This window comes from Arvicanthis niloticus, chromosome 21 (assembly GCF_011762505.2).
Source record: "Arvicanthis niloticus isolate mArvNil1 chromosome 21, mArvNil1.pat.X, whole genome shotgun sequence".
NCBI lineage: Eukaryota > Metazoa > Chordata > Mammalia > Rodentia > Muridae > Arvicanthis > Arvicanthis niloticus.
The window spans coordinates 36,511,195-36,537,343 of NC_047678.1; the positions used below are offsets into that span (position 1 = coordinate 36,511,195).

Consider the following 26,149-nt stretch of genomic DNA (forward strand, 5'->3'; position numbering starts at 1 on the left):
TACGAGGTGGTTTGCAACCATTTCCAACAGTCCCAGAGGATCTGACCCTCTTCTGACCTTCTCTGACCTCCACGGGCACAAGTGTGCACATGCTACGCTTACATACACACGGACGAAACACACGTACCCATACAAATAAATACATCTATGTAATTTAAAAATAATTATAATCATCTGTTTATAGATGACTTTCAAGATGGTTAAGAGCGTGGGAAGTCTGTCCTGGTGTACGAAAGGGAGGCAGCAGTTTAAGGACCCTGACAAATGTTTCTGAAAGTTGGAATGGACAAACACATGCTCCATGGTGTGTTCCATGTACTACACAGCATCCAACAGATAAAATAGAATTGGCTGTTATTATAATGTTGTAAACTATAAAGATTCGTCCCAGGCTCAACAGGGAGATGCACTGGGATGGATTTCAGGGGAATCTCCTTTCATGATGCTGACCACCCACCACAGGAAAACCTTATGAGAGACTCAGCCACAACCCAGAGAACCTTGCTACTATAGATGTTAGAGGGAGAGGGTGTCTGATCTCAGAGAACAGAGGAGGTCTCTGAACGTCAAGGGGAGGAGTCTCTGAGTTTAGTTAGAGTTCTGAGGTTAGCAGATTAGTAGAAGTTTTAGATAGAATATAAAGTCATAATTTAAGAAATTAATCTCACGGTTCCACCCTGTCTTGGCGCTGCTACATGGTAGGAATTCGGAAACTTATGGAAGGTTCTAGATAGGAATCTTCTAGAGGAACCTACCCCTTCTAGAAGGGGCACCCTCTGTGTTCAATAATAAGTGTGCGCAAAGATCTTTAAAACAGCCCTTTTAGAACCAAAGCAACTGTTTTGAACTGTACACGAATTGCCATGTAGCTCAGTAATAGAACACATGAGGCTCTGACTCCAATCCCTAGATATCTCTCTCTCTCTCTCTCTCTCTCTCTCTCTCTCTCTCTCTGTGTGTGTGTGTGTGTGTGTGTGTGTGTGTGTGTGTGTGTGTGTTCATAACCAACTTGGAAGTAATCACGTAAGAGCAAAGAAAAGATCAACTGTGAGGCTCTTCTGCTGACTTCTTGCACATTTACCAAGTGAGAACCAACCTGCCTGGCAACATGCGAATTAGAACGTTGCTATGGTGACAGGGCAGTAAGGTACCTTAGAACTGTGGGATTCTGAAATACTGAAGTGAAGTTGCCTTGTGTACAGCTTTCTTTCTCAGAGAAAGAACTGACACATTTAGAGTCATAGCCAAGGAGAAGTAGGAAAAAAAAAAAAAAAAACCTCGGGGAGTGTATGTTCAGGTATCCAGGTAAGAGGTGTTCTGCGCATCCAGATATACAGAAAACACTTGTTTCTGCTCTCTCCTCAAGCCATTTCTTTACTTGAAGGCTAACTGCATAATTCTGCCTTCCAGTTACTTCTAGGGGAGAGTTTGGTGAGCAGGGAAATACAAGCAGAATATACAAGCAGAAAAGGCTTCAAATCCAGCTTCAGGTGGGTGAACAATTTGCTTATTCAACCCTCTGTGTCTTTTCATGGACAAACAGGCCAGTTGGTTATGATAATCTTTAAGGTCTATTCATTTTGCAAAACATTCTCAATCCAACTCCCACGAGCTAGGACATCTACTTGTTTCAGTCCAGCTAAAAAGAATAAGATATTATGATTTAATGTATAGGGAAAGGAGATCCGGCTGGGGAGACAGCTCAGTGAGTAAATTGTTGCCATGCAGACATGAGTACCTGAGTTCCAAAGGTAAGTGTGGTGGGGCATGCTTGTAATTCCAAAGTGGGGAAGAGGAGATGGGCAGATGCCCAAGGTTTGCCTGATGAATCAGGTTCACAAAACAAGAGGAAGGAGGCCAGATGGCTCCACAGATAAAGACATCTACCAGGCCTTAATAACTAGAGTTCAGTTGCTGAGACCCGTGTGGTAAAAAGAGAGAACCAACTCCGAAAGCTGCTCTCTGCCCTCTGCACACCAGAGCACACACATATGCACACTAACTCATGCATGCACATAGACCAAAAATAGGGTTTGGAGACCATGGAGAGCAAACCAGTTGAGGTTCCTTGTACTGGTTGCTTTATTTCTTTGGTGAGGCTCCCTCTCTTTTCAACTTCCATGTCCCCACCCAAGGCTCACATACAAACCCTAATCATTGCAGCTGAGCAGGCTCTCAAGACTAAACTAGCAGTGCCATCTGGGTGTCACGAGTTCAGAGGAAGGGGAATTCTGCCATGTGACAAAGGACCACTTTCCGTACAGAGGCGGTAGGCATTTCCTCTGATTTCATTCAGGGCAGAGGAGGAAGCTCCAGATCAGAGCACAGCACTTACTGTAAGGATATCAAACCCTCAGCCTTAGAAGTGTCAGTGTTTATGTGACACCTCTGGCCTCAGCTTGAATGGTAAGTTATGATAAAGCCCAGGCACGATTGCATAGAAACGCCCAGTTCACAAGCAGCGAGTCGCTTCGGTTTAATGGGTGGCCATTAACAACTCGGGTCAGCTTTCCTGGTTCCACAGGAGGGATGTGGCTTCGTGACTTGTTCAAGTTGGCTCAGATAACCAGTTAGAAGTGTCACAAGGAAGGGACTGTCCATTCCTGGGAAACAATCATGATTCTAGTCCTGGCTCTATCATCTAAGGAGGATTCAATATATTTTTAGTATTAAATTTCAGAATCTGAAATTTAATACTAAAAATATATTGTGTGTGTGTGTGTGTGTGTGTGTGTGTGTGTGTGTATACATGGTGTGTATCTCACAGAGGTAATGCAAATTGTGGAAATTAGTTTTCTTCTTCTTCCACCATGTAGACTCCAGAAACAGGCTAGGCAGCAAGCACCTTTACTCTCAGCCTTCTCAACTAGCCCATTGGATTGTTTGGTTATTTGCTTGTTTGGTTTGGTTTTACTTTGTTTCAGATGGGGTCTCATGTAGTCCAGGCTGGCCTTGAACCCACTGTGTAGCAAGGATGACCTGAAACTTCTAGTCTTTCTGCTTCCCTCTCCAGAGTGCCGGATCACTGGCATGTGCACCTCTCCATCCAGTTTCCTGTAGTTCTTCAGCTGACTCTCAGAGCTTTATGGGTGCTAAGTATGCACTCTCTCTACTAAGCTAACATCCCCAGCAAGTTCAAAGGGTATCAATAGAATTAAAAGTCAAAACTGAATGTGAATCTCATCCTTGTATACCACATATTCATGCTGATCTCAGAGGCCAGAGATGCAGTCCGTTCTCAGGAAATGAAAGCAGAATCAGCCCTCTGCATGGCGCTGGCCCAGTCTTCAAACAATGGTCATTCCTAGCAGCCAAACTCTGTTTGACAGGCTGGCCACAGAAAACAGACTGTGAGTTGAGATCCACTTGGGTTTCTGAGATAACACCAGGCCCTGGAACCTTCCTCTGTGTGGTTTCCAAGCAGCGGAAGCCCAAGGAGAAAGAGCAGAGTTTCCTGCATTGTTCAGACTTCAAGAAAAGACAGCCAAGGGCAGGAAATGGGAAATGAAATCTGAGAATCTGCCCTCAAATTGGATGATTTTTGCTTGTTTTCTCACAGAGCACTTAGATGAAAAAGGGTGGGGTGGATGGCTGCCTTTACTCAATCACGGTCCTGACCCGAATGTTGAGAAAAGTCAGCTTCCCTCCCAAAAGCTCACAGTGATCCCACTGAGGCTGGGTAGCAAAGTACCTGGGCTGTGTCATTTAGTAAGAATTGACACTAGGACTAGGGAGATGGCTCAGTGGGTAGAGAGTGTCTGCTGTGCCATACAAACCCGAGAACCTGAGTCCAGATCTTCAGAACACACAAAAAAGTCAGGTGCTGGGCACTTGCCTATGACTTCACTGCTGGGAGGAGAGAGGACATATACACCAGCAGAGTCTTGGAACTCAGTGCCAAGTCAGCCTAGCCAAGAGGCAAGCTCTGAGTTCAGTGAGAGACCCTGCTGCAAAACAAATATTAATGATAAGTGGAGAGCAAGAGAGAAAGGCAGCCAGAGTCAGCTTCTGACTTCCAAAGAAAGGTAAGCAAGACCACCTGCATGCACACAGGCACACATACAAATAACTTCTTAAAAAATGTAAACAAATAAAAAATAAAAAAATAAATGTATTCCTCATAACTGTGAAGGCTGGACAGTTCACAACGACAGTATTGTGCAGGCTCGGTGTTCAGTGAGAATGCTTTATCCTATTTCAGAAATGGTGCCGTGTTGCACATCCTCTGGAAGGGACCCTTGCTGTGTGCCTGTGTGTTGAGTAACCAAAAGGTAGAAGAGGCCAGCTGGCTAGCTTCGGTCCTTTACCATGGGACCAATCCCATCATATAGTAATGAGGTTTCACATGAGACCAGGTCTCTGAATTCCAGAAGGCCATAGTTAAGCCACAGCAATGGAAAGCAGTAGCCAGCATGCCGCCACACTGGCTGTCAGCACCGTGTAGAAAAGCCAAGCACAGGAGTGATTTCAATAAGGAAAATAAAACCTACAAAGTCTACTGCTGTATTTTTCTAACAAGTTGTTCTCTCTTTCTGATGTGCCAGCATTCGTGCATGTGTGCGTGTGTATGCAAGGTCACATTCTGCAGGTACGTGTGTGTGTGTGTTTGTCAATGTGTGCTCACACACGCACCCACATGTAAGAAGGACGAGAGCATAATCCTGGTGGTTGTTCCTCAGCCAACATCCCCCTGCTTATTTGAGGCAGGGTCTCTCACGGACCTAAAGCTCACCTAGGCCGGCTGGACACTGTGCCCCAGAGATTCACCCGTCTCTGCTTTGTCTCTGCTTCCTCGATGCTAAATTCCACCACACCCTGTTGGTTTGTTTGTTTGTTCTTAGCATGTGTTCTGAGGATTACGCTCAGCTCAGCACCTCCTTCTTGCATGGCAAAGGATTTATCAACTGAGCGACCACCCACACTCTACCTCAGACCTCTGAGAAGTCCCTTTATGGAACCTCTACCATCAGCTTAACTTTGACCTCTTCACTTGGATCCCAGTTCAAATAACTTGCTCACTAAACCTACCTCATGCTGGAGACAGGGAAAGATTTAGGACTGGAAATGACCATGACTATCCTACCAGCCTTCACCTAGTCTTCTTGTCCAGACCAGTCAGGCCACCTAGATCCCAGTTCTTGCAGAATCCATCATAAAAAATAGGCATGGAGAGACGCACACGGAAATGGCTCAAGAAAACTGTAGAGGACTGGGCTAAAAGCAGGAGGTGGTGAGCTTCGGGCACTTACCCTCTTTTCCTTCCACTAAAGTGTTCTCACTCCCTACCCCTTCTTGCCTTGATTCCAATCTCTGCTCAAATATAACCGTAAAAAAAAATTAAGCCGTTCTTATTTAACTTCACATTCGTGTGTGTGTGTGTGTGTGTGTGTGTGTGTGTGTGTGTGTGTGTGTTTGAGTGTACGCGCGCGCATGCGCACATGCATGAACGTGCGTGCTGGGGATCTGTGGCCCTCCTCGCTCGCCCTCCAGCTTCCCTTTTGAGACAAGGTCTCTCAAACTCTGAAGCTCACTCACCGATTTGACTAGATTCTCTGGCCAGCATGCTCCAAGAATGTTCCTGGTTCTGCCTCCCCAGAGAGGAGGTTATAGGCTCTTCCTGCCACGCCCAGTTTTTTTTTTTTTGCATGTGCGCGCTGGAAAGCAGAACCCAGGTCCCCAAGCCTGAGCACTTTACAGGATAAGGCATTTTCCAGGCTATTCCTGATAAACCCCATAAATGACAGACACCCACGGCCAGCCTCTGGTCCTTTCCATTAAGTTTGCCTCTGATTTATGACTTTAGTCTGTTTTTTAACTTGGACTCCCTTTAGTTTCTGGCTGCACTCGGGCATCTCCAATATTGGCCATGCTGCCCTGGCTGGCTCTCAGTACACACTTGTTCATTCCTCCAAGTCTTATGAAGGCCCCTCCCATATCCCATCTTCAGGTTCCAGGAAAAAAGTCCTTCTCTACTGCCAAATTCATCTGATCTTTAAAAACAAACAAAAAAAAAAAACAAAAAAACAAAATCCAAAAATTTATTTACAGTTGCTGCCCAAGGAATCAGGATATGTTCATGGGGGACATGGGATAATAAAGGTTCTGGGGGGGGGGGAGGGAGTGACAAATCCAGAAATGAGTGTAAGTAATTTGTAAAAGATAAATAACGCCAGGTTTAAGTAGCCAGAATTAGCAGTGGAAAGGACATTAGGTTAGAAGTCAGGGTGCCTTTTTTTTTCCTTCAGGAGCTGGCCCTGATGATGGAGCTGTAGCCAGACTCCAGAGTCCCCAGAAAGGCCTCTGGCAAGAGGCACCTTCCTGAAATCTTGAGGTCAAGGGCAGGATCCCAAGCTGCAAGGCAGCCAGCATCAAAGTACACTTTTCATAACTAAAATTAAGATAAGTAAAATCAGGCTGGGCAGTAGCCCCGTGGTAACGTTCGTCTGAGGCCCTGGGTTCAATTCCCAATACTGCAAGGTAAAATAAATAAATAAATAAATAAATAAATAAATAAATAAAATAAAATCACATACTTAGTTTATATCACATTACCCACTCAAAAATCTTATATGAAGAACAATAGAGAGATTTTTTTCATCAGGACAAGACATCCAAGAGGCTGGGGAGACAGCTCATGGGTCAAATGCTTGCTTTCAAAACCATGCAAACATGAAGACTGATCCCCACTGTCCAAGGAAGAAAAAGAATAAGAAGGAGGAAGAGGAAGAGGAAAAGGGGGAGGAGGAAGAGGAGGAGGAGGAGGAAGAAGAAGAGAAGGAAGAGGAAGAACAGCCTAGTGTTTGATTGTAATTTCTGCGTTAGGGAGAGATATAGGCAGACCCCTTGATGGCCAGCCTAGCCTAGTGTGAGACCTCCAGGCCAGTGAGAGATGTGGTTTAAAGCGGGGGGCGGGGGAGGGGGGAGGGTAGTCAAAGACTGTGTTAATGGCCCCTGACTTTGAATTCTGGTCTCCATATGCTCTTGCACATGCATACATACCTACACACGTTCATCTGCATGTACACACATAAACAACCACGAACACCATCATTATATCAATCAAAGAAATCTCAAAGGACCTAGCAGCTTCAGGTTTCAAGAAAATTGGAAAATAAAGACTCTCTGGGGGTAAAAATGGCCCAGGGCTGTAAGCCTAGCACCAGGAAGAAGGAGGTAAGAGGACCACAGAAAGTTCCAGCCAGCCTAGGCTAACAGAAACAAACAAAACAACAAATCAAACTAACAACACTCCCCACCCCCCCACGCACGCACACACGCACATGTGCGCATGCACACACACAAACAAAACAAACAGAAAACCTGATAGTAAGCAAACTCCTCAAGAAGAGAAACCACAGATAATATGGCTGGCTGGGAACAGAATAGAATTCTGGGGAAGAGAGAAGAGAGAGGCTCCTGTCTTGAGTGTCATCTATTCAGAAAGTGCTGCCAGGGTTGGGGGAGCGGTTAGTGGCTTGTATTAGGTAATTTGCTGACTCTGGCCTTGGTGTCCTTGGTGAAGCAAAAGCAGAAAACAACTAACAACGAATGACAGGGATTAGCTCTCCTGTTAAATCCTAAACCCAGAGTGGCAGCACCGGGAGGTTCCCTTAAGTGAGAAATGGGCCGAGCTAGAGCTGCAACAAGTTGCAACCTGCCAGGGCTGGAGTCAGCGGGCCTAGCCTCTGCAAATGCAAATCCCTGGCCCCAAGATAAAAGACTGTTTAAAACAGAGAAGGCTTGCCAAGGTATCAAGTGATTCTTGTTAAGCCCCATTTCAATGACAGACACATAATGCAGAGCCCAAGGGTTGAGATTAAGTTTCCAGGCAAAGCCTACAACAGCCTAGAGCAAGGAAATTAATATTTCAGAGAAAACATTGGAGTTTTTTTTATAATGCATTTAAAAAAAATGCAAGGCATTTTGGAGGGTTTCAGCCACAGCCTGGAAAACGCTGCTGAGCTCCTGGGACAGAACAGAGAGGTGACCAGCTCCCAGGGGGAAACCCCAAGGCCTCGGGGAAGCCAATTCCCTGCAGGACACCTTGATAAAAGCCAAGCCCAGTTAAAAGCAAGCCTTCTCAGCCTAAGACTTCTCAACCTGCCCTAGGCTTCCCCCACCCCCACCCCCTTTCCTGTGTCTCCAGGAGAGACTCTTAGAGTTAACATACAAAGCTGTGGGTTTCACTATGGCTTTTTCATAGGAATGGGTCACCATTCTGTTCTGACCCCTCCCGTCCCCTAGCCTTTTCAGGGTTCCCTCTCACCCCATCACTGTTCCAACCTTCTGCTTTTTTTGTCCAGGATGAGTGTGCGCTGCTTGTAATCCCACAATCCTCACTAGCCTCAGTGTGTGTGTGTGTGTGTGTGTGTGTGTGTGTGTGTGTGCGCGCGCGCGCAGAAAAACATTCATGTGGGGGTCAGGAGGAAACTTTGGATGTCAGCCCTTGCCTTCTGCCTTGAGGAAAACCAGAGAGCTTCGGGAAGTCTCTTGTTTCTGGGCCTTTCCATCTCATCAAAGAGGTGCTGAAATTGCAGGCACAGCATGTGCTACATTACTGGCTTTTATGTGGGTTCTGGGGAATCCAAACTCCAGTCCTTATGCTGTACAAGTACACTACTCTCTTAGTAACATCTAAAACCCAACAACACTACTCTTACAGTCTTCTGCAAAGAAATGTGTGTGTGTGTGTGTGTGTGTGTGTGTGTGTGTGTGTGTGTGTGTGTAAGGCCTACCAGCAAGCTTCAGTGATCCTCCATTCCCTTCTTTTCAGAGCACTGGGGTTAAAACGCATGCAGCCACCACCACCCAGACTAGAAATCTGAACTAAGGTCTTCATGCTTACAAGCAAACACTCTAACCCACTCTTACCCGAAGCCCAGTCAGAAAGTAGTATTTTTATAGCCCTTCAAAGATGACGATTAAAATCCTACATGCTAAAAGCACCCTGACTAGACAGTCCTCCAACAAAGCAGAATAGTTAGAATTTATTTTTTCAACCATGTTACTTTCAGCCTTAGATGACTAGACAGACACTGTGGACTACTCCAGAACACAGGAAGGGAGGGGAACAATGAATTTAATCTGTCTTGCAATATTCAGTGCTAAGGAATGGACTCCATGGGCTGAAGAGACAGTTCAGCTAGTCGAGCCTTTATCATACTTCCATGATGATCAAGTTCGACCCTCTCAGCACTTAGGCAAGAGCAGCAGTAGACTGTCATCCCAAAGACAGATGCTCGCAGTGATTAGCTGGTCAGCCAGCCTTGCCTGATGGAACCAGCAGGCTCCAGGTTCAGTGAGAGACTCTTCCCCAGATCTCCCACATAAGGCCTTAAGAGCAGGAACTCCTGGCTTCCGGTTCACTGTGTAGGTAAAGACCACTCTCTGATCCCCAAATCTTCACTCTCCAAAAGGCTGGGGTTACAAGCAAGCTTGTGCTATTCCTCCCATTTTATGCCTTCCTGGGGACAGAACCCAGGGCTCCACACATCAGACAAGTTAGCTACACCCCATCCCCAAGGAAACCACCATACTGTGGCTAAGACTCCAAAGTAAAAGAATCTTGCTTCTTACAGGGCTCTGCTCTGAAACCTTGCTCGTTTTATTAGTATGCCAACGAATGGGAAGTGTTGATGCTGCCTAAATACCTTGCCATGCTCATCTGTGCCCTCACTGGGGTTTGGCTGAATCAGTGGTTTTTATCTTGGCTTCCACATCAGAAGCATCTAGAGATTGTTTTAAAGATTGTGATGAAGGGAGAGCCCTGCCCAAGCCAGTGAGCCAGAACGCCTACGGGGTTGACTCAGGCAGTGGGATTACTCTAAAACTTCTCAGATGAGCTAGATCTACAGCCAGGGTTGGAAATTACGTACAGTTCAACAAAGAACATAGTCTCAGGGCCAGGGTGGTGGAATTGCTCAGTTGGTTTCATTCTTGCTTTGCAAGCACAGCAGCTTGAATTCGAACCTTAGATTCAAGATGCTGGTAGTGTGGTTTGTAATCCCAAGGCTGAAGATGAGTAAACAGAGGGTCCCTGGGCTTATGCCTTAGCCAGCCTACCTTACATGGTGGTGAGCTCCAGGCAAATGAAAACCCCTGTCTCAAAAACAAGCCAGAGGAGCTTGTGAGATGGCTCAGTGGTTAAAAGCACTGACTGCTCTTCCTCCGGAGGTCCTGAATTCAAATCCCAGCAACCACATGGTGGCTCACAACCATCCAAAATAAATAAATAAATAAGTAAATAAATAAATAAATAAATAAATATCTTTTGGGAGCGAGTGGGGTCAGGCTGAAGTGAGAGAGAGAGAAGGGAAGGGGCTAAAAAAAAACAACTTAGAAAACATTTCTAAGGTTGATGAAGGAGGTTGTTCTCCAGCTTACAGGGGAGTGGACATACATGTGCAGGCACACCCACCCTCACATGTGTACATCCAAATGTACGTGTGACACACACACACACAGACAGACACACACACGCGCGCGCGCGCACACACACACAGATGGACGGACGGATGGACAGACAGACATATGGTAGCCTGGACACATGGCTCAGCACCAAGTTCTAATCCTAGCTTCCATAACCATCTGTAACTCCAGTTCCATCTGACCCAACACCTTCCTCTGACCTCCTTAGCACCAGGCATGCACAACACTCATAAAACAAAACAAAATTAAAAAAAAAAAAAAACAAATAAATAAAGAACACAGGTGGGAGGGAGGGAGAGACTTAGTCTATACGGAGTGGTGAACTTGACAGACAAGTCCATCATAGCCAGATTGTGAGAGGCTGCCAGTAAGCACCCCACTTCCCCCAAGTGTCTGGAGCACTGCCTACTGCATTGGTGCAGGAACTCCAGAGTTGTATGCAGGTGTGGTCAGGCCCAACCCAAAGTGTCCTCCTACATGACTCAGCCTCTAATCTTGTCTGGGGGAAGAGGCAGGTAATAGAAAGACATGACTCCAGGGCCCTTCATTTTCACCGGGTACACCCTTCCAAGATAACTCTAGGCAAATTCTTCAGAATGAGTTCTGCTAGTTGCTCATTATGGTCTTTTGAAAGGGTGGAACTTCTCAGCCAGGCCTCACGGTGACAGCGGGACACGAGGAAATTGGAAAGATTGGACCGGAGGATTCCCTGACAAAGTTGAACTTGTCTTTTAAGTTTGTTGCTGTTTGTTTGTTTCTATAAATGTGTCTTGTTTCAATCAAATTCAGTTCTTGTTCTCCATCTCCAGCTTGTCTTAGGTCCTTCCCTGTCTCCTTTCCACCTTATCTTTCAGATAGACAGACAGACAGACAGACAGACAGACAGACAGACAATAGAAATGGATGGATGGGTGCATGGATGTATAGATGCATAGTTATTGATGTCCAGTTGGTCTTCGCTGAAAGCATGTGAATGTTGGACAGTGTACTGTAGCCTGGTCAACCTACCAAGGTCCCACCCTGGAAGAAAGCCAACTTCATCACCTTCAGCAGCCACCAACTGTCTCTAGCTTCTTAATAGATATGCAGCCCTGTGAGCCCCTTCCCATCCATGAGAAAACCTAACTTTTAAAATGTCTCTTAGGCTGGCAAGATGGCTTAGTGAGTCAAGATGGGCATCTTCAAGCCTGAGGCCATGATCAAGCACCAGACAGGATCCACATGGTAGAAAGAAGAGAACTGTCTTAGTTACGTTTTCCGTTGCTGTGAAGAGACACCACAACTCTTATAAGGGATATTTAACTAGGGTTGGCTTTCAAGTTCTGACATTCAGTCCATTATCATCATGGCAGGAAGCATGGCAGCATCCAGGCAGGTATACGACTCGAAGAGCTGAGAGTTCTACATCTTTTTCCGAAGGCAACCAGGAGAAGACTGACTTCTAGGTAGCTAGAAGGAGGGTCTCAAAGCCTACCCCCACCCAGTGACACACTTCCTCCAACAAGACCACACCTACTCCAACAAGGACACGCTTCCTAGTAGTGCCATTCCCTGGGCAAAGCATATTCAAACCACCACAAAAACAAAATTAACTTCCAAAAGTTTTCCATTTGTCCTCTGACTTCCACATGCATGTGTGCACATACATGTACTGCCACATGCGTGCACATACATGTACAGTCACACAAATAAATAAATAAATCCAATCAAACTATTTTAAAAACTAAAATGCATCTTGAGGTCTGGAGATATGGTTCAACTGACAGAGTACTGCCTACCACGTACAAAGCTTTGAGTTCGATTCCCCTGTGTCCAGGAAACCAGTCATGGGGACAAGATTGTAATCCCAGCACCCAGGAGGCAGAGGCAGGAGGAACAGTTGTTCAAGGTCATTCTTGCTTACATGAAGAGTCCAAAGCCTGCCCGGGCTACTTGGGACTCCATATGAAAGTTAGAATGAGAATGGTCTCCATGGGCACTGAATGCTTGATCCTCAGTTGGTAGAAGTGTTTGGGAAGGATGAGAAGGTTGTTGGTGACATTGTGTCAAGGGGGAGGCTCTGACATTTCAAAAGCTCATGCCATTCCTTTGTTGTGTGTTTTCTGTATGCTCATGTTTTTCCTTCCAGCTCCTGCTCCCACAATAGCACCTCTGAGACTCCAAAGTATTTTCAAATACCTAGACCATAAGCTTTAGCTCCTCCCAGACTAGCTCATGAATGAACTAGTCATCCCATTACTGAATACTAAGTTCTGTCACGTGACTGGTTACCTCGTCCTCAGATTTTTTTTTTTCTTTCTGCTGTGTCCATCAGCGTTCTGGGGCCAATCCCTGTGTCTGTCTCTATCCCATCATCTCCCAACCCCTCTCTTTCTGCTGGATGTCCCACCCTCTAGCTTCCTGCCTTAGCTCATTGGCCAATCAGCTTTTTATTGACCGGTGAATGCTTTTACAAAGTACATAAGAGATTATCTCTACATCACTGCCAGTTAGAATTCACCCACCTGTCTGTCTGTCTGTCTGTCTGTCTGTCTGTCTGTCTGTCTGATGGTTGCTGTCTGAAGACAGTCTCTCAGCTACTGCTCCAGAATCACACATGCCTGCCTTTGCTATGTTCCCATCATGATGGTCATGGAGTCTACTGCTACCTTCCCACGATGACAGAAAATGGCTCCTCAGGTCAGAACTTGTTATTCAGAAAAAGCACAAGGCTACACAGTCACAACACAAACATGATCCATTTTAAGTCACCACCTCCCTGTGATTTTACTTTCTCCCCTAGCTTTTCTGTTCGCTTTTAATCCCTTAACCACTGAAATAAGGCCCTCGCTGGAGTGTTCAAATTCAATGTTGTTGTTTGTACAGGGGCTTCTTCCTTAATACAAAAATCAGTATGTAAAAGTGACAATTTTTAAGGATTATATAAAAAAGACTATCCCAGAAGACTTATGCAAGCTTTCGCAAAGAAGGAAGTAAATAACAGTGAAATCCCTAAGAGACTGAGGAAAATTTTTGCCAATTCTAACATAAGCCCAGCCCATTAATCCAGTCACTGTTTAACGAAGCTTGACCTTAATAGAAAATCTCCAGCAGGAAGGAAGATCCTGAGGCCCCTCCAGCTCACTCAAGCCACAGGAAGCTCACCCTGCTGACGACCGGTGGAAACAGAGAGAATGAAGCCACTGTCACCAGAGCTTGTTTAATTCATGTTGTGACCAAAATTAAATAAAATATCATGACTCAACTTCTCCTTTTTTTTTTTATAATAACACTTCTGCCAAGCAATTCGTAGAAAATCAGGAGTGCCAATTAGCCTGATAAACTGGCAAGCCACACACTATCTGCTAGTCAAGGTTACTCTTTTTCTATAAAAGAGATTTGTTGTATTAATTAATTAATTAGTCAATTAATTAATTGACTAATTAATTAATTAATGTGTGTGTGAGTGTGTGTGTGCAAGCACTCAGAGAAGCCAGAAGAGGCTATGAGATCCCCTGGAGCTAGAGTTACTTCTGGTTGTAAGGCATGGGTACTGGGAACTGAACTCATATCTTCAAGGGCAGCAAGTGCTCATAACCACTGAGCAACCTCGTAGTCCCTTGGGCCGCTCTTGATTTCATGTCCTTGGTAATACCACAGGCTGCACTACCCCTCCTCCACCATCTTGTTTCCTGTCTGAGCACTCTAATGATATACTGGCTATCTCTCTTACCTGTGGTCTGCTTCTGAAATACCTTTATTCTTCTTCACTTTATTCAGTTTCAAGTTTAAGCAGCTACAAGAGCAGGCCCAGTTCATAACGGCCTTCTGGGACTACAGGGTGAAGACCTGCCCTTCTTCTATAGAGATGCTTATGTACCCTGGTATGTCGGGCCCCTGAAGCTCTGGGAAAGTGGGGAGTCACAGAACGAAAGCAACTAGCAGGCTATTCCATATTTTCATTTATTTACTGATTTTGGTATTTTGAGACAGGGCTCCTGTTAACTCAGGCTAGCCAGGAATTTGAACTCAGACTCTCAACCCTCCTTTCCTTCATGTGCTGGGATTCTAGGATTGTCCCAACACCACTCCAGTGTGGTGTGGTGCACACAGGCCTTTGTAAACAGCAATGTGTGTCTCCCGGCAATGGCAATACACCGTCACAGAGGAGACCACGCTAGGCCTGGAAGAGAGGCTGTCCCACCAGCTGACTCTGCACGGTCTGGGCTCCACTAAGATGGGAATGGAGGAGCAGAAAGAAAGAAAGAAAGAAAGAAAGAAAGAAAGAAAGAAAGAAAGAAAGAAAGAAAGAAAGAGCGAGCAGAAAGAAAGCAGAAAGAAAATGACTCTGCACGGTCTGGGCTCCACTAAGATGGGAATGGAGGAGCAAAACCCTCAAAGAAGTGTGACCTAAGAGAAGACAGTCTCTAGCATTCTAATGTTCAAAGCAAAAACAGTCCCACCGCATCTGCCATTTAGCTACAAGTATCTGAAAATACAATAGATCTGGGCATAAACATTTTTAAATGTTTATGTGCACAAGTGTAGGTCTGAGAATAGGATCATGCACACCAGTACAGTGCCCACAGAGGCCAGAAGAGGGGGTTGGATCCTCTGGAGCCAGAGTTACTGGTGATTACCATATGCCCTATTTGGGTGCTGGGAACTGAACTCAGGTCCCCTGTAAAAGCAGCATGCACTCTTAGCTACTGAGCTATCTCTCCAGCCCTGTGACCACAGATTTTTATCTTAGACTTAATTATAAATTTCAATGTGGTGAAAGAACATCATAACTACAAACGAGAGAAATATGAAAAGACAAATTCAGAATACGTTACAATGTTTCAGTGGGTGGATGGTCCTATTACAGCTTAGGTGGATGGACACATCTTTCTGGACTTCCATTTCCACATCTGTAAAATGGGATGGAGAATTATACCCTCTCAGAGGGCTGTTTCAAGATTTAAAATGGCATGCAAGTGAACACATTTTCCAATCAACAAAGTGTTGTACTCACAGAATATTATAGCCGAGTATAGTCAATAGGTTGTCTTCAAACTTGTCAGACCATAGCCCCTAAGTCTGGCTGCTGGTCTTTACCTATTTCACTGAGAATAAAGTAATTCAAGTTGGTTCTCTACCCATTTTCCTGGCTCTACCTTCTCATCTGTCTGAATCATTTTGGAACTTGGTGTGTGTTGGAGATTGAAGCTCAGGCCCCGCCCCCAGATGCTGGGCAGGCGTTCCACTACTGAATTCTATTCCCCGTCCTCACAACAGCTTTGTTTTTAAAATTCATTACTTCATTTTGGTGTTCACTTTAAATATTCATTTCATCTTAATATTCATTTCATATCCGTTCTCACAGCGAAAGGCATTAAATGTGTTCCAAGATTATATGGAACAGAGACGGACACAGCACCCAGATGGCTCAACTTGATGGTCAGGGTCAGCTTGGTTGAATTGTCAGGGAAACACAACTCTGGGTGTGTCTGTGAGGATGTTTCCAGAGAGATTTCACTGGAGAGAGAAGACCCATCCTTACTGTAAAAGGTAACATCTTATGAGCTGAGGCCTCAAACTGAAGGGAAAGGCGAAAGCAAGCAGATACCAGCATGTATTTCTCTATGCTCCCTGAGCACTGGGAACCCCATGTCTTCACCACCAGCATTGACAGGAACCCAAACTCTGAGCCAAAATGAACCTTCCTTCCTTAAGCGTTTCCTCAGGCGTTTCGTCCCATCACGAGAAGAGTAACCAATAGAAATGGGAAGCTTCCCAGGCTCGCCTGCAAAGGCCGGCTTGCTGATAAGCTTTGCTACAGCACTGATGACGACCCGTTAGCCGTGTATCAGAGGCTGTATATCGCTTCTCATGTCCCTTTCCAGAACTTGTAAAAGATGAACATCTGAAGACATAGAGAAGTGCTGAGCTGTTTTGATTGGCAAAGCATGACTCAGAGACATCGGATACCTAGGCAGTTGTTCTTTATACACAAGGAGTTTCAGGGGAGGGGAGATGACTCAGTAAAGTATCTGCCATGTCCTCAAGAGGACACGAGTTCAGATTCACAGCAACCAAAGAAAAAGGCTGGACCTGAGAGTGCTTACATACAACCTTACTGCTGCATAGGTAGAGGCAGAAGGATCCTGGGGCTTGCTCACCAGCAAGTCTAACCTAGTTGATGAGCTGTAGGTTCAATTAGAGTTTCTGTCAATAAGAAGATGAAGAAACCCAACAATAGAAAGAGATGCCTCAACATTAACTTCTGGTCTGGACATGCTTACACACACTCTCTCTCTCTCTCACACACACACACACACACACACACAACACAACACAACATTAACCTCTAGTCTAGACATGCTTATATACACACACCACAACATTAACCTCTGGTCTGGATATGCTTCACACACACACACACACACACATACACACCACAACATTAACCTCTGGTCTGGATATGCTTCACACACACACACACACACACACACACACACACACAGAGGAACTATATACACATACATGCCATGCATACGTATGTACGCCAAGAGAAAAAGAAGAGGCGGAAGTGGGAAGTCGTTATTCCACATAGGCAGAGACCAGACAAATGGACTTAGTTGGTGGGAGTTGAAGCTATAGCTTTAGTAGTTGATTCAAGAAGATAACATTGCACTGCTAAGAAGCTAGAAGTGGATGCCACCAACCCAACTGTCACACGGGTGGCCCTGCTTATCTAAATGGGTCACAAACCCAAAAGTCACAGGATGAGGTGGTGGGAGCTGGAGGGGGGAGGGGGGAGGAGAGATAAGAGAGACTCAGAAGAAGAAGCAGTCAGAATACATGACTGACATGAATTACAGAAATGTCAAATAACAAAACCAATCCTCCTTAGAAAGAATCTGGGAGTTCTTCTGTGCCCTGGAGACACCCTAGGCATTCCCTTAATAAGTGGGTGAGAGGCGATCGGTATTCTTAAGGCTGTGACAATGCCTAGCAGTACCCTGAACAGTGTAACTGGTTATGTAATGACCACTAGCACCCTCACCAACACCATCATTAAAATCTTGGAAAAGAAGTGTTTTAGGCAGTTTTAAAAGGTGACTAAAGGCAGGTGGGTGGGTGTTTCTATGGTAACCCTCACACATACCATGAATATGCACACACATGTATATCCTCACAGATACCATAAACACACACCCAAAATAAGTCATTAATAATTAATTGATTAATTAATTAGGAGTCAGGGCATGAAATATGCAATAGTAGAAAAAGAGACGAGAGACCCCCTATCTGACCAAGGCGTCTTCTCATGAAATGGATGTGCGAGGCACTGTCTAGTGTATGGACCAGGCACACAGAGGACTCTGCCCTCAATAAGGTAGGGAAGCCATGTGGCCCCCAAGGACTCAGGACGAGAACCCACAGAAAGCTGAGCCAAGGGAGATTCAACCGACAGAAATATGTGCAGACTGATTAGAGTTGAGGGTGACCAAGGAGAAGCCTGGAGAGCCTTTGACAGAAAGTTGGTGCTACGGTTGCCTAACTGGAAAGTAAAGCAAACACCAAGCAGGTCCACAGTTCACCCCACAGGACTCCACTGTAAACAGCGTCTCACTGAACCCGCCGAGGATCACAAGTCGGTTTGATGAAGCTGCTGAGAGTTGCTACAACAGGAAGCAGCATGAGATGTAACAGGCAGAGGAAAATTTTTCCATCCTTTTCCCTTTTGTTATGTACAGTTCTGATGGCAAAGGCTTAAGAAAAAAGTGAGAAAAAAAAATGATTGAAAAGGTCAGAAACTTAGAACTATTTACCGTGACGACGCTACTTAGGGGTGTTTATTAGGGACAGGGACTGAGGATCCAGGAGCAAGAAAATAGCCAGGGTTTAAAAATTGCCTCAGGATTGAGCAAAGTACAGAGGCCAGTGAGTGACGGCCCACTCAGAGAAGGTTCAAGTCAATGTCCAGAGAGCTGGGCAACGTTTAGGGAGTCCTTCCTGAGCTTCAGCGAACTACGTTCCTCAACACATAGTAAGAAAATTGAAAAAAAAAAAAAAAAAAGAAAAGAAAGAAAGAAAGAAAGAAAAAAGGATGAGGGATAGGTCAGGGAGGGGCCTCAGTGGCTGAAGTGCTTGCCACCCAAGCCTAAGGACCTGAATTTGGTCTCGGAAGCCCACACAATGGAAGCAGAGAACTCTCTAGAACGCATTGCACTCCTGCCTTCACATGCTCTCTGACATCTTCTCCTCTTTCATATGTAAGCAAAATAAATAGATTTGCTGTGTAAATTATGTAAACAAGTGAACTATTTTAAAAGCAGCAATATTGGAAAATTGAGTAGAATTAACTGCCCGAACAACTACTAAGTTAATTTGTGAACTTGTTAGACGTGCACACACTTGGCACTGAGTGCAGAGGATGACACCTCACATTTTAAGAGACGCCGTGGTGCAAAGAGCCCAGTGTGGATTAATGCCTACATGGCCCTTTGCTCACCAGAGGGAAGCAGCTGGTAATGAGAACGGGCATAAGGATGATGAATACAGAAGTCTTCCTAACAACAGTCATGATAAAAATAAGAGTGCCCAGCACAGGTTGAGAGAATTATGTTCAGTTCAGAACCACATAACCAGAGAGATTCCCGGACTGTCAGTCAAATATCGTGGTTTGATTTTCCTTTTGACACATTTTGCGAAGCAGATGATATCAAACAACCATTTCCTCCAGGCATTGTGGTTTCAGAGACTAAAATGTGAACAGGGTATATTATATGGTCACAAGAGAGTCACTGAGAGCTGCACCTATACTTGGAAATGGGGGATGTCTGTGTGGACAGGGGGCTTGTCTAGAAAGTGTGAGGACCTGAGTTATGTCTCAGTGTCACATAAAACGCTGAACATGTGGGGTGCATTGAGGGTGCACTCTTCTGTTGTTTTTGTTTGTTTTTTTTTTAAATGTTTCTTTCTTTTATCAAATCAACACCATTAATAATTTGCTGACAATGTAGTTTGATCTCCCTTCCTTAACTCCTCCTATAACTGCCCCCTCCCTCCTCTTCATCCCCCAACTGCATGTTCTCTTTTTAACAATTTTTTTTCTGTATGCTTCAGGGTATAGGACATCCACTGGGGCATGGCTGAACTGCTAAGAGCCACACCCTTGAGGAAAATGGACCCTCTTTACCCCAGAAGCCATTAGGTGCTATGCATTTATGATACAAAGCTGGGGAGGTAGAGACTGGTGGGTACCTGGCCAATGAGGATAGTGAGAGACCCTGCCTCAAAACCACAAGGTAGATGGTATCTGCAGACGAGAAACCAAGATGTCTCCATCTTTGCGCACATGTGCGTGTGCACCTCCACACAGATTTAAACACACATGTGCACACACACACACATACACACACACACACACACACACACACACACACACACACACTCCCCAAAATATTTCTACCCTATATCTAACAAGAGTCTGTAAACTAAACAGAAATGCAATTACAGGTCTCAGCAGCTCCTCCCCTGCCTAAAACAGAAGTCTAGAAGCTGCCAGGCCATGGCAATGTCTGTCCGCTCTAAGAGTATTTTAAGGACACAAGTGGTGGTGCAATCTCTGAAAGGCTGCAGAACACTAATTATACCCACAGGCTTCCTTTCCTTCCCCAAAGCACACAGACAGTCCTTGAATCTTCTTCAAGATAGACTAAAGTCCTTCTTGATTTTTCTGCCTTGGGAAGAACCTTCCTGAACATTTCACCCACTTAAGGGAGGATAAGAATCAAATATTGTCATTGACCAAATAAAAATGGCATCACCATCAAACCAGGTGCGGCCGTCTTGAGCCAGGCATAAGTTCCAGCTGAAGCAAGTCTACTGTGACCACAGTCTATCACTCACATGCCTGCAGCAAGAAACTCTCAAAACGACCACGGTGACACATTAATTTCTCTTTCGTAATAGTTAGTTTAAAACTCCAGGGAAACGGTGGGTCCAACCTATGAGGATTTGGGTTGTTTTCTATTTGGATCAGTTCGGGATTTAATAAATGATTTCTAACTCAACTTTGGTAATTTTCTCTATTAACATAAAAAAGCACATGTTTCAAAGGGGCCAGGGAGGTAGCTCAGTTGGGAAGGTACACAAGCAGGAGCAGCTGAGTTTGGATCCCCAAGAAACAAGAGATGGAGAGACGGCTTAGTAATTAAGAGTGTAGACCGTTCTTTTAGAAGACCTGAGTTAGATCCCATTGTTGGGTGGATCACAACTACCTATGAACACGGCTCCATGGGAATCTGATGCCTCTGGCTTCCCGGGCACCTGCATCCATGTGCACATACATCCCCACACACATAACTAAAAACAATACAAACAAGCCTTTTTAAAAAAAAAAAAAAAAGCCAGGCATAGTGAAGACTTGTAATCTCGGTTTTGGGAGGTAGAGAGAGGCTCCATGGACAAGACAATCTAAGCCAAAAGGGCAATTTCCAGGTCAGTGAGAGAGATCCCGACTCAAAAGCCTTGTGGGGCTCAGGAGATGGCTCAGCAGGTGAACAGGCCTTAGCTAGTGAGCCAGCCGGAGGGCCTGAGTTCCATGCACCTCTGCCAGGCAGCAGCAAAAGCAAGAAAGACTCCACCATAAAACAAGGTAGAAAGAGAGGATTGAGTTCCAAGCTGTCCTCCAGTCTTCACAATTGCACTCTGGTTGGAATGCATGTATAGGCATGTGCACACAAACACACACGCACACACGTGTGGACACACATGTACACACGTGTAGACACACATGTTCAGGCACGCACAGATACAAACATGCATACATGCACACATATGTGCACACACAGACACAAACATGCACACATATGTGCACACACAGACACAAACATGAACATGTGCACACATATGTGCACACAGACACACACACACACAGGGAAAATAAGCAACAAAGCAAAAAAATTCTCTTTTAGTCTAAGTCTCATCACAAATAAAAACAAGCCCCACGGAAGCCAGCATTCAAGCCAGTTCCCAGACACTTTCCTGTGCCTGGTGCCTCAGTCCCCACCTGCTGTCTGTGCCTCTGATCTCAAAATAAGGGTCAGTTCCGGGTTACCTTTCATTTAAGATCAAGGTCCATTCTCATTGGCACAGGGAGGCAAGTGATGAAGGGCTTTAGCTGAGACTGATGTGGGGGTCGGGAGTGAGGGAAGGTTTCTGTTTAGTGACGCCATAGTGCAGACTTCAGTCTCTGTTTACAGCTGAGGAGAAGGAGGAGGAGGCATTCTTAAATATATCTCCTAAGCCAGTGAGTGAACCCTACCATTAGGCACAGCTTTAAGTCTTGAGAAAGGAGATGTTTAGACAGTTTAGAGGCACTCCGCTGAGAAACTAATGCATGATTAAGAGCAGGAACTATGCTGTGAAAGAGAATGCTTACTTAGAATTTTTAGCAATGGTATTATACAAATTATAAACACCACAAATAAAAACCCTTATAGAAAAACAAACCGTTTTGTCTGTCCACTTGTAGCTTAACAAACTTCTCTGAATAGTTTTTCCTCTATTTTTGCATGCTTTTAAATCATCTTTTCCCAATGGTCTTGTAATACCTTCTGTTGTAAGAAAAAAAAAAAAAAACAAACTTCTATCTTTTTCCTAAGACTCAAATCAGAATCTGTGTTTGTTTTTTCCAAATTTATTTTTACTTTTATTTATGTGCATGTATGTGTGTCTGCTTGGGTATGTACCTGTAGATGCAGAACCTGTGGAGGCCAGAGAAGGGTGAGAGATTTCCCTGGCGCTGGAGTTATAGTTGATTGTTAGCTCTTGGAAGTGTGTACTGGGAACTGAGCTCAGGTGCTCTGGGAGAGCAATCTTGGAGCCATGTCTTCATAATTCATTCTAGGTGGTGCTGTATAAGCATTTGGGTTTGTCTCCAGTCTTACGACAATGTTCAGCAGGAAAGCAAAGGCCCTGCAAGGCTTCTTAAATACTGTTTGCATTGATGAATACTCATTCACCACAGCCTAAGACCAGGAGCTGCACTTATACTAGAGAGGTCTTGAAGGTTAACTTGCAAACACTCCATGGCAAATCTCCCATGATCTACCATAGGTATCCTCAACTACAGGTTACAGCCTTGAATTTCCCCAGATCTTCCCAATATGGCACCTGTTTTCCTAAAGCTACCTAATGTCCCTGGGGTGTAACTCCTCCACCGTTCAGCTGAGAATTCATCATTGGCAGGACACTGCATTTTCACCTTGAGGCCATCATCCATCAGGTATGATATACAAGGTACATGGATCAGGTCTGATTTTAGCCCACTAGGGAAATGAAACAAGATAATATATTTTAAATGCAGATGCAGAAGCAAATTGAATATACCATTATTCTTATTTCCTGGTGTCTCCCGTTATATTGACTAAGACAATCTAGAGTCAGCACACCATAAGAACTATGGGTTTAGATCCCCAAACCAAATCCTTTAAAAGACTTAACACATGTGCTGCCTAGTTCTTTTGTCAACGAGACACAAACTAGAGTCGTCTGGAAAGAGAAAATGCCCCTACCAGAGTGCCCTGTGACAAGTCTGTGGTGTATTTCCTTATGGAAGTGTTTTCAGCTCATTGTGAGCAGTGCCAACCCTGGGCTGGCGATTCTGGGTGCTATATGAAAGCAGGCTGAACAAGCCAGGAGGAGCAAGCCAGCAAGCAGCACTGCTTCATGTCCTCTGCATCAGCTCCTGATACCAGGGTCCTAAAAGCCTTGAGTTCCTGCCCCCGACTTCCCTCAGTGATGAGCTATGACATACAGATGTTTTCCTTCAGCAGCTGCTTGTGGTCACAGTGTTTACCACAGCCACAGAGACCTAACTAAGACACTCGAATCAGAAAACTCACTTTGAGAGAGGTATCTCAAGTACCCCCTAACACACAGTAGGGGCTCAGCACGTTCCAGGCCATGGTATGATCTCAACCATCTAGAGCTCTTGCCATGGTTAGTAACTATGTCCATAAAGACCCCAGGTCCCTCCACTACCATACACCCAGAACAACAGCATCTCTCTTTGTGGAGGAGGCTTACAGAGCTTGGGAGGAGGAGTGAAAGTGGTCACCTCCAGGAATCAGTGAGTGATCCTCCTCAAAGGAAATACATCTTTTTAAATGGTGTAGAGCTTTACCAGATGAAGAGCCACTGTGGCATAGGTTAGAAACATGCACCACCCCTTATTTTCCTTCAGACATCTGACTGTGTGTTCAGCCAAACCTGCAGTTCTAAAATAAAAAAAAAAAAATCATACTTTTACTAGTCCTGTGCCTTAGAGCTGAGGAAAGGGTTTAACTTCCCTAAACTGTCCTAAAACCCCCATTTTAAAGAACACTTGAGAAGCCTTTGGATTGCTCAAATGAAATATTCATGACCCCAGAAAAATGCATTCACCCCGTGCTAATCATCTCACTATGCGGAAGAAATGAAACCAAGGCTGTGGAAACTCTGGAAGCTTCAACAGAACAAGCCCAGCAGACTGAGCTCTCGTTCCCTCAACAAAACCGCCACTGTACCAACCTGAGTTTTCCTCACCCTAGACGATGGCCAGGGTCCTAGCTTTCATTAATGGGTATGTTCTCTGCTCCAGGGAAAACAGGATGCAGGCCACAGATTCAACCTTTGCCCCATTCCTCTGCAAAGGAATGTGGCTCATGCCTAGCCCACCCAAACACCGGAAGGCCCAGAAAGAGAATGCCATGGACCAAAACAGGTAAAGCCATAAACCAAGCCAATGCGGTGTTGGGCCAAATGAGTCCTTGTGCCTTGGTTGACAAATACAAACCCTCAGTATTGGGAAGGCCTGGTTGAACTACAGAAGTCCTTCCATGCTCAAAGACCTTTCCCAAGAAATGGGAGCTCTGGTCGACATCTCATCTTCCTCTCTATAACTTGTTCCATCATGAGGAGATACAGACAGGGTTTAGTAGTTAGAGCACGAATGTGCTCGCAAAGGACCCAAGTATGGCTCCCAGCACTCACGTCAGGCAGTCCACAACCACTTGTAACTGCGGCTCCAAGGCATCTGACACCCTCTTTTGGCATACACAGGCAACGACATGGCACACAGACATAACAGTATGCAGATGTAAACATGTACACATACATAAAAATACATTTTTAAAAGCAAGACACTGAAATGGAGAATTACATCTTCTAAAGAGTTATCTCTCCTCTTTTCACCCCCTTCTTCCCTCCCCTCCTCACCCTCCCTCTCTCTCATTCTGTATGCCCTCTAAAGCAGTGGTTCTTAGCCTTCCTAACGCTGAAACCCTTTAATATCAGATATGCAGGATATCTGAAACTCGATCCGTAAGGGGTCACAACAAACAGCTTGAGAACCACTACAGTACAAAGGCGTCCAGCTAGAGGCTAGAAAGGCCTTTATAAGATGGCCCAAGCATCCTTCCAAATTGAAGATGTGGATTTAGGGCAGAAATGTTTGGCAATCCAGAAACTCAAAACATGGTCGTAAAGGGAGCAGAACTTGGATTAGAAATCTGAAGAGTGTCCGCCCCCACCCCCCACCCCCGCCAAACATGCCTGAGTAGGATGTCCTTGAAAGTCCAGGACGTGCTCATATACCAAGTTCATATTTTACTCACAAGGCTGAAAGTATTTGAAAGAAAATATTTCATCAGATAAAGAGAGGGAGAGCCTGGATGCCTGACCTTACCCAGATATCATCTCACTGATCACAGGTTCTTGCCCTACAGCTAATTCCTTCTGACTGCTTACAGCCCCAGTCCACAGACGTCAGGTCCCCCTTCAAAACCTAGGCAGGAAGCCAGAGACCAAGTCAACTGCAGCCAAGGGGGCAGTTGCTCTACAGTGGGCATCTAGATGCTCGCTCAGTTGGCAGAGTGCTTGCTCGGAGTACACAGAGCCCTGGATTCTATCCCAAAGCCACGCAAACCAGGTGTAGTATTGCATAACTGTAGTCTCAGTGCTGGGAAGGTAGAGACAGAATGATCAGGAGTTCAAGGCTAACCTTAGCTACATAGTGAGTTTAGGACAGCCTGGGCTTCAGAGGATACTGACACAGGAGGAGAAGGAGAAAGAGAAGGACCCAGGCCAGAACAAGCCACAGACTGTCAGACTTCAATGTAAAAAAAAAAAAAAAAAAAAAAAAAAAAGAGTCCTTCCCCAGCTACAGGCTTTCAAATTAGCTGGACACTAAAGGTAAATCTTTTCATCTTCATTAAGTCAGGTCAAATCTACTCTGCTTTGAACCACCAGCAGTAGTTGTCTAAGCCTGGGACCTATGTAATGGTCCCGTATGCTTGGAATTTGAATTTTACAATAGACTTCATTGTACTGTACAACACATTGTGCAATTACACAATAAATACATAGTTATTGTATTGTATTGAATACGATGCGGCTGAATTGCTAGCGATATCAATGCTTGGGCCACCCTGGTTCTCACTACCATGATATCCCTGTCAGGCTGGGAACTGTAAATCACCCATGAGCAAGACACATACTGTCCCTGTCTTGATTTTCTGTGGCACAAAGACCATCAAAAGGCACAATGCATACTTCTATAAAAAGTGTCCTTCTAGCACAGAGTACTGTGTACAATGAGTATGAATAAGGAGAAATACACAGTGAAATAAAAATGATAGCAGATTGTAAACACGCATGAACCAACCAGGGGTGACACGTTGAGGGCATCTGAGGTGAGAAGGTT

General features: G+C 45.0%; 1 protein-coding gene across 2 annotated transcripts in view; it reads right to left on the minus strand.

Moving 5' to 3' along the window:
- The window catches only part of Tgfbr2 (transforming growth factor beta receptor 2), an 85,297-nt gene that overhangs the window by 52,204 nt on the left and 6,944 nt on the right, over positions 1 to 26,149 (minus strand). Inside the window, exon 2 of one of the 2 annotated variants that reach the window (XM_034483880.2) lies at positions 15,246 to 15,320. The exons of the other annotated variant lie outside the window; for it this stretch is intronic. Within the exon in view, the coding sequence (XP_034339771.1) occupies positions 15,246 to 15,320 (75 nt within the window). The remainder of the gene's footprint in view (positions 1 to 15,245; positions 15,321 to 26,149) is intronic. 2 annotated transcript variants of the gene reach the window in all.